The sequence below is a fragment of the Somniosus microcephalus genome, chromosome 1 (genome assembly GCF_052327205.1).
Source record: "Somniosus microcephalus isolate GS21.2 chromosome 1, FLI_Smic_1.0, whole genome shotgun sequence".
Taxonomy (NCBI): Eukaryota; Metazoa; Chordata; class Chondrichthyes; order Squaliformes; family Somniosidae; genus Somniosus; species Somniosus microcephalus.
In genome coordinates this window covers 167,374,222-167,387,451 of record NC_140987.1, presented here as the reverse complement: position 1 = coordinate 167,387,451, position 13,230 = coordinate 167,374,222, and the positions used below count along the sequence as shown (strand labels likewise).

Sequence of the window (13,230 nt, the reverse complement as noted above, 5' to 3'; positions counted from 1 at the left end):
AGCACTAGCAAAATTTAAGTCTGTGGCACAGTAACAGTGGTTACATAGTAACTGTGTTCATAAGTAAAACCGACCAGTGGGTAGAGTCATACCTGACACAAAGGAAGTTGGTTGTGGTTGTCAATGGTCGGTCATCACTACAGGAGTTCCTCAGGGAAGAGTTCTCGGCACAACCATCTTTAGCTCGTTCATCAATCTCCTTCATCAATCTAAAGGTTAGGATTGGAGCTGTTTGCTGATAATTCCATAGTGTTCTGATCTATTCACAACTCTTCAGATATTGAAATATATACAGAAAATGTTGGAAACACTCAGCAGTGCAGGCAGCATCTGTGAAGAGAGAAACAGAGCCACAGATGCTGTCTGACCTAAGTATTTCCAGCATTTTCTGTTTATATTTCAGATTTCCAGCATCTGCAGTATTTTGCCTTTTCCTCTGATAATGAGATGTGTGAAAGAGATGAATATCAGGTTCCGATCTCTGGCTGGGAGGGGAGAGGGAGGGGAGGGGGGGGGGGAGGGGGAGGAGGGGGGGGGAGGAGGGGGGAGGAGGAGGGGGGGAGTGGGGGAGGACGGGGGGGGAGGAGGAGAGGGGAGGACGGGGGGGGAGGAGGAGAGGGGAGGACGGGGGGGGAGGAGGAGAGGGGGGGAGGAGGAGAGGGGAGGAGGGGGGGGAGAGGGGAGGAGGAGGGGGGGAGGAGGGGGGGGAGGGGGAGAGGAGGGGGGGGGGCGAGACGGCCGGTTGCCAGGGTGACGCTTGACGCTCAGCAAGCCCCGCCCCCCGGCCGAGCCAGAGAGAGACGTCGTGTCTCAGCTCCTGCTGCGCGCGCACCCTAGCGGCGCTGGGCTGAGGCTCGGCCCTCCAGCCTTCGAGTGGGGCCGGGAGGTGCCTAGCTCGGGCGTGGGTGTGAAGGAGAAGCCGAGGCTTCGAGGCCTACCTGGAAAAACGGGGAAAGGTAGGAAAATTAATGAGATTAGATAAGTTAATTCGTTTCTAAATCATTTTTTTTTAAAACAATATGTGTTTTAAAAGCAACGTTTTTTTTTAAAGACGCAGAAAGCGGGAAAAAGAAAGGAAAAGTTTGGAATCAAGATGGCGGCGACTCACCTCGGTTCAGAACGATAAAGCCCAGCCACACATGCACCGATTGGCCCGGCGGCACACGCCAGCAACCCGGCGTACGATTGGTCGAGCTCGAGGTCACTCTGTTGCTAATGAGCGGATAATGAGATGCTAATGAGCAGAATGTTGAAGGTTTTTGGGATACCGTGGGCGCAATTTTAGCCCGGCCGAAACGTAAATACGCTTAAAACCGTCTCGGAAGCGTAAGCTTTCTTTGGAGGTAACGCGCGCGTAGGTATGCCCTGTAACTTTCGAGCGCATAGCCCGCCAGACGCACAGGCGATGACAGACAGAATGACAGATAGACAGAATGACAGACAGAAGTACCGATTTATATATATAGATAGAAGATAGATATAGATATTGGGCAGTACTGCCACACTCCTAGATGCAAGCTGCCCAGACTGCTTAAGGGAGTGACTAGCACTCAAAGAATATTAAAGCAAGACCTAAACTTGTAACACTGCTATGAAAAATATCAGTTAAAAGTTGCTTTTTCCTTTGATCAGCCAGATATTGATTGATTTGAATGATTTCCAAATTTTTTTGTCTTACGAATGTTGTCTTTTGCAAAATGAAATTTTGTGGAATGTTAAATTGTTCAAAACAAAGACAAGAATAGTTTGTCTTTTATTACTTGTTTAACTACACTGTATTCCTGTGTGTTTTTAACAGGGCAGGTCGCTGCCGACCAGGAATTTGTTTTCACTTATTTAGTAGATTACGATTCCAAAACCTGTTAGAGTTCCAGACTCCAGAGTTGCTACGGATGCCACTGCAGGTGTGCGTTTGCTTTATTGCTCATATAATACTTTTTTCTAATGTATAATTGTAAATGTTTGTCATTTTCTTCTACCATAGTGTTAAATGGTGGAGTGAATTTTGAAATAAATAAGTCACCACCCTTACAGAAGTTTTTTTTACTAGAATAATGCAATTGAGAGAAGATGGGCACTGCAAGTTTTTTCCCTCATCTAATGCGTTTCATATTGGATGTGTCTGAAAGTATTAAAGCATCATTCTCACTCTGATGAATTAACTATCTGTAAAAAGACATAATAAAAATGGCTGTTCCAAACTATGGTTATGTAATTGATTAATTTACATGTTTGTATATCCTTAGGAACTTTGCTTACATACCAAATTGCTAGCTCCAATCAATTGTCCAATTGCAGACTTTCTTGCAAAAGCACCAGAGCCCCCACCTTCACTTATTGTTAGAAATGCTGTTCAGATACTCAAGGTAAGAGACATTTATCATCTAATAAATGAGGAATAAATTTTAAAATACAGTATCGGGAACAAATTTGTTGCACTAATTTTCATTCTAGACTATAGATGCCATGGACAGCTGGGAAGATCTAACAGAACTCGGTTACCACTTAGCAGATCTTCCTGTGGAACCTCATCTGGGCAAGATGGTTCTTTGTGCTGTAGTTTTGAAGTGCCTTGATCCTATTCTCACTATTGCCTGTACTCTGGCCTATCGAGATCCATTTGTTCTACCAATGCAACCTTCACAGAAGCGTGCTTCCATGTTGTGTAGAAAGCGCTTTGCTGCAGGAACGTTCAGTGATCATATGGCTCTTTTAAGAGCTTTCCAGGTGGGTTTTTAAAATTTATTTTGTGGCACCTGAATATCTTGTATTCACGAACAGGAGTGCAGAACTTCATAGTGATGCTAATTTTTTTTAAAATATCAAATTAACATTTATTTACATCACTCCATTCTGAAATTCCTGCCTTCCATATTTGAGGAAATGAACACCTGGCAGGTATATAGTGTACTGCTTTGTGAACTAAATGTAACTAGCAAGCTTATTATGAATAGTCCTCTGCCACTGGAGGAAATAGAGCTTTATCTCAATGTGTTTGGTGCGATATTGTGAAAAAGTTGGTATTCCAAGATTAATTTTAAAAAGGTAGACTTATGTTAATTCAGTCAGCGTTTACCAGTTTTGCCTTGATGCTCAAGTGATGGGTGTATTTTTAGATTCCCAACCAGAAATTTGTGTTTGAGTAGCAAGGTCCCTTGTTTTTTGTGGTATGTATCAATGATCTAGACTTGAATATAGGGGGTATGATTAAGAAGTTTGCTGATGATACTAAAATCGGCTGTGTAGTTGATACTGAAGAAGGAAGCTGTAGACTGCAGGAAGATATCAATAAATTGTTCAGGTGGGCAGAACAGTGGCAAATGGAATTCAATCTGGAGAAGTGTGAGGTAATGCATTTGGGGAGGGCTAACAAGGAAAGGGAATACACATTAAATGGTAGGACATTGAGTAGTGTAGAGGAACAAAGGGACCTTCGAGTGCATGTCCACAGATCCCTGAAGGTAGCAGGCCAGGTAGATAAGGTGGTTAAGGCATACGGAATGCTTACCTTTATTAGCCGTGGCATAGAATACACGAGCAGGGGGGTTATGCTTCAACTGTATAAAACACTAGTTAGGTCTCAGCCAGAGTACTGCATGCAGTTCTGGTCACCACATTACAGGAAAGCTGTGATTGCACTAGAGAGGGTACAGAGGAGATTTACAAGGATGTTGCCGGGAGTAGAGAATCTTAGCTATGAGGAAAGACTGGATAGGCTGGGTCTGTTTTCCTTGGAACAGAGGAGGCTGAGGGGAGACCTTATTGAGGTGTATAAAATTGAGGGGTCTAGATAAAGTGGATAGAAAGGACCTATTTCCCTTAGCAGAGGGGTCAAAAACCAGGGGGCACAGATTTAAAGTAATTGGGGGAAGGTTTAGAGGGGATTTGAGGGGAAATCTCTTCACCCAGAGGGTTGTGGGGGTCTGGAACTCACTGCCTGAGGGTGGTAGAGGCAGGAACCTGAACCACATTTAAAAAGTACTTGAATGTGCACTTGGGATGCTCTAACCTGCAGGGCTATGGACCAAGTGCTGGTAAGTGGGATTAGCTATCATCCTGGTAAATTTATGCTATGTGCTCTTTATGACTTTAATATCTGTGCAGAGTCCTCTTAACTGTGGCATAATCATTGCCTTGTACAAATTGCCTTGTAAGCTCCTTGCTTTTCTATCCTATTCCTCTTTCAACTGCTATTTGTGAAACCCTAAATGCTGTTTGCCTTTTTTTGGCTTCACCTAACTGCACTTGCACCTTCAGGGGAGTGATCTATTTTGATAGCAAAATACTGCAGATGTTGGAAATCCGAAATAACAGAAAATGCTGGAAAAACTCAGCAGGTCAGGCAACATCCGTGGAGAGAAATTTGAGTTGACGTTTCGGGTTTGACCCTTCTTCAAAATCCCTTGTGTCTCTTTTCATCCATACCCTTCTATTGCGTGTATACTCCCCTTCTTTGTTTTTCCTCTTCAAATGTATTAACCTCACACTTTGCCACATTAAATTGCACCTGCTACCTGTCTATGCTCTTCTGATGTCTTTACAGTCCAAGTCATTTATATACACTTATTAAGAGTGGGCCTAGCACCTATTAGCTGTAACCGTGTTTCCTGTCCAAAATCAACTTTCTATTGTGATGCTACATTTCCTCTATATAGCATATTTTGTTGCTACAAGCCTTCTGAGACAATTTATAGAATTGTATGCATTCTCATTATCCATTCAGTTGTGGTTAACTTGTAACTATGGCTAGTCTTTACATATCTCTTTCTATTGTTTCTATTCTTCTGATCACTGTTTTAAAGTGTTTAATTGTCTAATTGAGGTCTTGAAGGAGTAGATAGAAGTATTGGAGAGCAGACTTATTTTACTAATAGGTTTCAGTAAATGTGAATGGTTCAGTGATAATTTATGTTGAATGAGACAGCTGAGAGGACCAGCTATGCTTGGGGAAATGGGAGAAGACCGGAGAGAAAATGGGTAACAGTAAGGAGAAGCTTTAGGCCAAGTGAAAGGATCAATGGCATAATCTGGAGATAATACAAAGGTGTTACCTGGAGAAGATGGGAAATGAAGGACTTGGTGCAGTTCAAAGAAATGAGGGAGAAAGCGGAGGTGTGGCAGGAAATTTGGTGAGATATGTTGACTTTTGGTGAGGCTAGTTTAGCAGTTTCTTTCTACTAGGTATAGTGATTTGGGACATTGTGACTTTGAATAAAATTGTGCAAGAAAGGGATATTGGTGGCTGTTAAACATATGGTGATAAATGGCATGAGAGAGAAAGAGTTGGAGATACTCAAAAGTAGGTCTAGGCATCTTGCCATGAAATTGAAGGAACATTGTGTGAAGTTATGCATTTTCCATGTTATTAGCCTTTGGTAAAGGCATTGATTTCAAGACAACCAGAAATTCGGGTCTCCACGAGTGAGTACGTGCTGGGTACTCACCCGTGGGCCCGATGGAAGTGCCGGTTTCTTGCATGCACTGCGCATGCGCGGGAAACCGGCACTTCCGTTCCTCTGAAAGCAGGGGTTCAGAGGTCGAACGCACGCACGGGGGAGTCGAACTTACGTTTTTTTTTACAGGTTTCTCCGGGAGGGTAAGTCTTTAGAATTTAGAAATGTAAAAAGCAGGCGTAAGGCTGATAATATTATCAGACTTGTATGTTACAAATCATACAATCTTGATGAAATGGACTTGGATTACAGTTTGATTGGTTCCTGAATCTAGTGTTCTACAGTTACACAGAATATTGACAGGGTGCTCTGGAAATGCCTGAAGAAGTTATCAATGTTCTTGTTTTACTGTTACTGCATATAAATGGACTTGAGACAACCATTATGAATCTTGCTGATACTGAGGAGAGACATCTAAAATGACTAAGTTGTGTTCAAAGACTATAATCTGTGAATTTTTGTTCATTCTTGGGATGTGGGCATCACTGGTAAGTTGCCTGATTTGATACAACCGAGTGGCTTGCTCAAAGGGAAATTGAGAGTCAACCATATTGGTGTGGGACTGGAGTCGCATATAGGTCAGACCAAGTAAGGATGACATGTTTCCTTCCCTAAAGGACATTAATGAACCATTTGGGTTTTTAACAACAATCCGATAGCTCTGTGGTCATTTTTTTTTAATGGATACTTGTTTTTCTTTTCCAGATTATTTTAATGGTATTCAAATTCTCAAACTGCCATGGGATTTGAACTCGCGTTCTCTGGATTATTAGTCTTGGCCACCGGATTACTAGTCCAGTAACATAACACTGCACTACTGCATATTTTGAGTCGTCCCTTGAATTTCTATAAGGAACATTTCTATACTAAGCACTGTACTAAATATGATAACGAGAATGGATAGTTTTTGTTTTTGGTTGTGTTGAGTTCAGTAATGAAATTTTCATTTTCCAGATGAAAATTAATGGCACTGGAGTTCTGTAAGACCCAGATCTTGGATGCCACAGCAATATTGGGTGATATTCGGGAAGTCGATCAAAAGTTGCTGCTGAATTGGGAAATAACATATTTAAATTTAACAATGTGATAGTTTGATTATTTTATCTGTGATTTTAGATACTCGTTTTACTTTGAAATATTTTGTTTTCTTTCAGGCTTGGCAAAAGGCTCGCAGTGATGGTTGGGAGAGAGCATTCTGTGAAAAGAATTTCCTTTCTCAAGCTACAATGGAAATCATTATAGGCATGAGAACACAATTGTTGGGACAGCTCAGAGCTTCAGGTAAGCACAGGTTAGAGGTGAATGTAATGCAGGCTGAAATTTAATAACTGGATGTCCGTAGCCAGCCGAACTACTTTGAAAAGCGAACCACAACTATCGGTCACCATTGAAACATCATGGCTTGTTGCTTGTTGGGGGATGACCTTTGTGCCAATTCTTGTTAGTGATGTTGGCTTACTCTACTTTCATTTCTAAGATATGTCCCTCTGCTCACAAAGAAACCACTTGCTAATAAAATTAACTGACAAGAATTAAATTGGTTTTAAAGTAGTACACATGCAGATATCGGGGCACTATACAGTCTGATGTATAAACTGCGCATTCATGTTTTAGAGATTTTATTGAAAATAGAGGTATGTTTACATTCTGTAAGTATCTGTACTTCAAGCTACACTGGTGTTCTTTAAAATCTGAAACCCAAAGTAATGTTTGATTTTTCAAGCATGTTTAAAAATGCAAATGAACTGCAACTGTAGTGTTGCTGCAAAGTAGTTTATTTTTGCCTTGACACTGCAGTTGCAGTGTAAATGCAGGTTGATACGCTTATCAATTACTCCATAAAAGGCGATGAATTAGGAAAGTAATGAAGAGGTTTTTATTAACTAAAGAACAGAGCATGCCTCTCGTGGCCAACTGGTTCCAAGAAGGAAGTGGGTTGCCGAAACACCCACCTTTATACCTGGTCATGTGGGCGGAGCCAGCTGAGGCATGCATTGGTACACAGCGCCAACCAGAGGTAACAATATGCAATAACGATAACAGTAGGATACAATAACAGTGGTTTACCACATTCACCCCTTGTTTAAAATTTAGTCCGGCGGGGTGAAGTGTACTACAAGTTCGTGTAGGTAAGTCTATCAGGAGGCCTTGTATGACGTCCTGATCGTCGTGGTGGCGGCGGCGGTGGTGCAGTATCCAACGTCGAATCTGGTGTCTGGGTGGTCAACGAAGGGTCCTGGGGCTCCGGCATGCCGTCTACAGGGGTTGGGTTGGGAGAAGTGGTGGGGGATAACGGTGGTAATTCAGGGGCACCCGAGGGTGCGAGGTCTCGTATGGAGACCGTGTCCTCCCGCCCGTCTGGGTACGCCACGTAGGCATACTGGGGGTTGGCGTGTAGGAGGTTCACCCTCTCGACCAGGGGGTCCGTTTTATGGGTCCTCACGTGCCTCCGCAGTAGGACGGGCCCAGGAGAAGTCAGCCATGTCGGTAGCGAGGTTCCCGATGTGGACTTCCTGGGGAAAACGAACATTTGCTCATGAGGGGTGGCATTAGTGGCAGTACAAAGCAGTGACCGGATGGAGTGGAGCGCCGCAGGGAGGACCTCCTGCCAGCGAGAGGTCGGAAGGCCCTTAGATTTTAAGGCTAAGAGGACGGCCTTCCAAACCGTCGCGTTCTCTCTTTCCACCTGGCCATTCCCCTGGGGGTTGTAGCTGGTGGTCCTGCTCGTAGCAATACCTCTCGCGAGCAGGTACTGACGAAGTTCGTTGCTCATGAAAGATGAGCCCCTGTCGCTATGTATATAGCTAGGGAACCCGAACAGGGCGAAGAGGTCATTCAGACATTTGATGACCGTGGTACTGGGCAAGGGATGGCGAACGGGAAACGGGAGTACTCATCAATTATGTTGAGGAAGTACACGTTGCGGTCAGAGGAGGGGAGGGGCCCTTTAAAATCGACGCTCAGGTGCTCGAAGGGGCGAGTGGCCTTGATCAGGCTTGCTCTGTCTGGCCTATTATAAAAATGCGGTTTGCACTCGGCACAGATTTGGCAGTTCCTGGTCATGGTCCTGACCTCCTCGATGGAGTAGGGCAGGTTACGGGATTTGATGAAATGGAAGAACCTGGTGACCCCCGGGTGGCAGAGGTCATTGTGGAGGGACTGCAGTCTATTAACCTGCGCGTTGGCGCATGTACCACGTGATAGGGCATCTGGGGGCTCATTGAGTTTCCCGGGCCGGTACAAGATATCGTAATTGTAGGTGGAGAGTTCAATTCTCCACCTCAAGATCTTGTCGTTCTTGATTTTGCCCCTCTGCTTATTATTGAACATAAAAGCAACTGAACGCTGGTCAGTGAGAAGGGTAAACCGTTTTCCGGCCAGGTAATGCCTCCAGTGACGCACCGCTTCCACAATAGCCTGGGCCTCCTTTTCGACAGAGGAGTGTCGAATCTCGGGGCCCTGGAGGGTCCTTGAGAAAAAGGCCACGGGTCTCCCCGCCTGGTTAAGGGTCGCAGCTAGGGCGAAGTCGGATGCATCGCTCTCCACTTGGAAGGGGATGGACTCATCCACTGCGTGCATTGTGGCCTTCGCAATATCGCTCTTGATAAGAGTGAAGGCTGCACACGCCTCTGGTGTCAGGGGGAAGGAGGTGGATTTGATGAGGGGCCTGGCTTTGTCCGCATAGTGGGGCACCCACTGAGCATAGTAAGAGGAAAAACCCCAGGCATCTCTTCAGTGCTTTTTGGCAGTGGGGGAGGGGGAGCTCCATAAGGGGGCGCATTCTGTCGGGGTCGGGCCCGATGACTCCGTTCTCCACTACGCAGCCGAGAATGGCAAGGCGTTTGGTGCGAAACATACATTTCTCCTTATTGTACGTTAGGTTCAGCCGCTGGGCCGTATGGAGGAATTTTTCTAGATTAACGTCATGGTCCTGCTGGTCGTGGCCGCAGATGGTGACTTTATCCAGGTAGGGAAAGGTGGCCTGCAGCGCGTTCTGGTCAACCATCCGGTCCATCTCCCTTTGGAAGACCGAAACCCCGTTGGTGACGCCGAAGGGAACCCTAAGGAAGTGGTAGAGGCGGCCGTTCGCCTCGAAGGCAGTATACTGGCGGTCCTCATGGCGGATGGGGAATTGGTGGTATGCTGACTTAAGGTCAATGGTGGAGAATACTCTCTATTGCGCAATCTGATTGACCATATCAGATATGCGAGGAAGGGGGTATGCGTCCAGCTGAGTGTACCGGTTTATGGTTTGGCTGTAGTCAATGACCAGGCGGCGTTTATCGGTGGTTTTAACGACTACAACCTGGGCTCACCAGGGGCTGGTGCTCCCTTCGATAATGCCCTCCTTCAGGAGCCGCTCCACCTCAGAGCTAATAAAAGCTCTGTCCCCGGCGCTGTACCGCCTGCTCTTGGTAGCGATGGGTTTACAGTCGCGGGTGAGGTTAGCGAACAAGGGAGGGGGGGGGACTTTGAGTGTGGAAAGGCTGCAAGTGGTGTGCGGCGGGCGATTTAAAAGGTGTTGGTTGCAGACTGTGAGTGGGGGGAGGGGTCCACCGTATGCTAATGTGACACTTTTAAGGTGGCACTGAAAATCCAACCCTAGCAGCACGGCAGCGCAAAGACGGGGCAGGACAAGAAGTTTAAAATTTTTATATTCTGTGCCCCTAACCGAAAGGGTCACCACACAGTAGCCGCCGACGTCCATTGAATGAGACTTAGACGCCATAGAAATCCGATGGCGCGTTGGCAGGACCGTGAGGGAGTGGCTACGTACCGTGTCAGGGTGAATAAAACTCTCTGTGCTCCCGCTGTCAAATAGGCAAGTGGTGGCGCGGCCGTTTACCGTGATGTCCATCATGGACCTGGACAGATGATGAGGCAGGGCTTGATCCAGCGTAACGGAGGCCAGTGTATGGCTTAGTGAGTCGATATGGTCGTCCGACGAGACGGTGGTCGAGTCCGGAGACAAAATGGCAGTTGAGTGCGGCAGACAAAATGGCGGCGGCCATGATTCAGGTCCCCACGCGGCCGGGGGTGCACAAAATGGCAGATAAGATGGCTGCCCCCACGGTTCGCACGTGGCGCTGCTGGCGTTCGCGGGTTTCCCCCTGCAGGCATTGGCGTAATGGCCTTTCTTCCCGCAGCCCGAGCAGGTAGCGGTCTTAGCCGGGCAGCGTGCTCTAGGGTGTTTTAACTGGCCACAGAAATAGCATTTTTGGGCCTGGTTACGGGGCATCGCTGCAGTTGGTACCGGGGGCGGCGGTCCCGGTTGATTTCGGGACATCGCTGCAGCAGTTGGTACCAGGGGCGGTGGTCCCATGTCCCAAGGTCGCGATGGCCATGGCGCGGCGCCGTTACGTGAGTATGCTTCGAGGTTTCGGTGGGCCGCATCTAACGAGAGCGCAAGGGCTACGGCCGTCTTCAGGTCGAGCTCCTTGCTTTCGAGCAGTCTCTGCCGGGAGTAGTCGGACTGGAGGCCCCTAACGAAGGCATCACAAGTAAGTCCCTCCGCGTGCCCCGCAGCCGTTACCTCCTTACAGTCGCAGTCCCTGCAGAGTGTCTGTAACGCCCGTAAAAATGCCTCTACCGATTTCCCCCGGTTGCTGCCTGCGGGATCCCAAGAGGTGTCTGGCGTAAATCGTGTTCACTGGGCGCGTGTATTGCCCTTTTAGTAGTTCGAGGGCCGCCGTGTACGTAGTAGTGTCCCGGATGAGTGTATATACTTGAGGGCTCACCTGGGTGGTCAAAACTTTTAGTTTGTTCTCCTCCGATGTCACGGCGGAGGCTTCTAGGAAGGATGCAAAGCAGCTCAGCCAGTGTTCGAAATTGGTCGATGAACCCGCTGCTTGAGGGTCGAGGTCCAGGCATGCTGGTCTGAGGGCTCGCAGAAACGCCTGCTGTTGTTGCTGTTCAGGTGTCGACATTTTACTTTTAGTTAATAAAATTGATACGCTTATCAATTACTCCATAAAAGGCGATGAATTAGGAAAGTAATGAAGAGGTTTTTATTAACTAAAGAACAGAGCATGCCTCTCGTGGCCAACTGGTTCCAAGAAGGAAGTGGGTTGCCGAAACACCCACCTTTATACCTGGTCATGTGGGCGGAGCCAGCTGAGGCATGCATTGGTACACAGCGCCAACCAGAGGTAACAATATGCAATAACGATAACAGTAGGATACAATAACAGTGGTTTACCACACAGGTTGAATCCAGTGTCCGGACCTGAACTGACACTGGAAGAAACCAGTTTGGGACTTCCAGGGAAGGGAGTCTCGCTCCCACTTCATATCCCATCAATCTCTCCTGTGCTCATCTCTCACTGCCACCAAATTCTCTGGAAACCGCTAACTTTTCTTCCTTTCGTTGCTTCTCAAACCTTTCACTACTTGTTCTCAACTTTACCACTCATTCGCTACTACCAACCTCTTTGCAGCTTCACTTTTCTCTCCCTTTTCCACCTAAAATGTGTCAATCCTCCGCGCCACTCGAGCCAAACTTCCCAATGTACATTCATCTGATCGTCATGTATTCAACTTCATCCTTGCATTCAAACCAGCAGAAAAACTAACACACAAGTATGACTTTCTCTAATTTTTATTATGTGATAGATATACAAAATATTTTATACAAATTATGTTCAATATGCTGTGACTGAAACTATGATGAATATTAAGTTTGGAAAACATTTTTAGGTTTAATTATCCTACACATGCTAAAAATAAATGAACACTTTTTATCTGTAATATATTAAAAGACTTCCATATAGCATGCACCTCTTGTAAGTGTCAGACTTATTTCCCATCACATTTTTTCCATCATAGTTGACAACACACTTATAGGGCTGGATTTTCCCTGCGGAGACGGGATGGCGGGTTCCAGTCCCGGTCCCGCTCCTGTCTATAGCTGTTCTCAAGGATTTTCCGTAGATTGGCAAGCCTGCCCTGCGGGGTTCCTGGCCAATTAACAGGAAGCGGGTCTGATGACATCATTTGATGACGCGTCATCAGCCGGTTTCCTTAAAGGGACCAGGACCACATTCATTTTGACAGTTGTGCTGTCGGTGTTCTGCAGCATTGAGGTGCTGCAAACACTGACCAGCACTACACAGAGGTGCACGTCTGCACCCAGGCTCACGCATGACTCCCTCCATATGCTTGTGAAGGGAGTCACAGCAGGCAGGGAGATTCTCTTCCCTTCCCATGGGCGGAAGAGACCTCCCCAGGAGATCAACGCAGTCTGGTTGCACATTGCACAGCAGGACACAAGCAGGGATGTCGTCAGGAGGACCAAGCTGCAGTGGCACAAACCTTTCAATGGTCTCAGTAGATCACGGAACGTTACTGCAATGCCACACTCAACCTCACCCTGCTGTGCCACTCATCACATCCCCATCACTCTGCCTTCCCTGCCCTACTCCTGCACATCTATACTCACACCAACTTACCTTGCACCTCCACTCATCTCCCGCTATCTACATTATCACGTCCTCGTCCTACTGCAAGCATACCAGCTAACAACACACAAGGGTAGGCACTTGAGAGGTTTAGCCAATGTTCATGTGAAGTTTCTGGTGATGTGTTGTCATACAGTGAAATCTCTTTTTTCAACACTTCACCTTATTGGACAGATCTGTGCGCACCTTGAGAAGTGTCTTACTGAGTTCCAGTGAATGTTGAGACATAACTCCTCCCCCCACCCCCCGCTATAGTGATGTGTGTGCATGGAATGGCTTGGACATTAAAGGGATGCTTTACGGTGCTGGTGTGGGGTGGT

General features: G+C 46.6%; 1 protein-coding gene across 7 annotated transcripts in view; it reads left to right on the top strand.

The window, feature by feature from the left end:
• ythdc2 (YTH domain containing 2) overlaps nt 1-13,230 on the top strand; it is a 121,586-nt gene that overhangs the window by 62,173 nt on the left and 46,183 nt on the right. For all 7 annotated transcript variants that reach the window (XM_085987102.1, XM_085987093.1, XM_085987088.1 and 4 more), the window contains exons 19-22: nt 1,799-1,904; nt 2,247-2,366; nt 2,455-2,727; nt 6,608-6,734. In XM_085987102.1, coding sequence (XP_085843228.1) covers nt 1,799-1,904; nt 2,247-2,366; nt 2,455-2,727; nt 6,608-6,734 — 626 coding nt within the window. The remainder of the gene's footprint in view (nt 1-1,798; nt 1,905-2,246; nt 2,367-2,454; nt 2,728-6,607; nt 6,735-13,230) is intronic.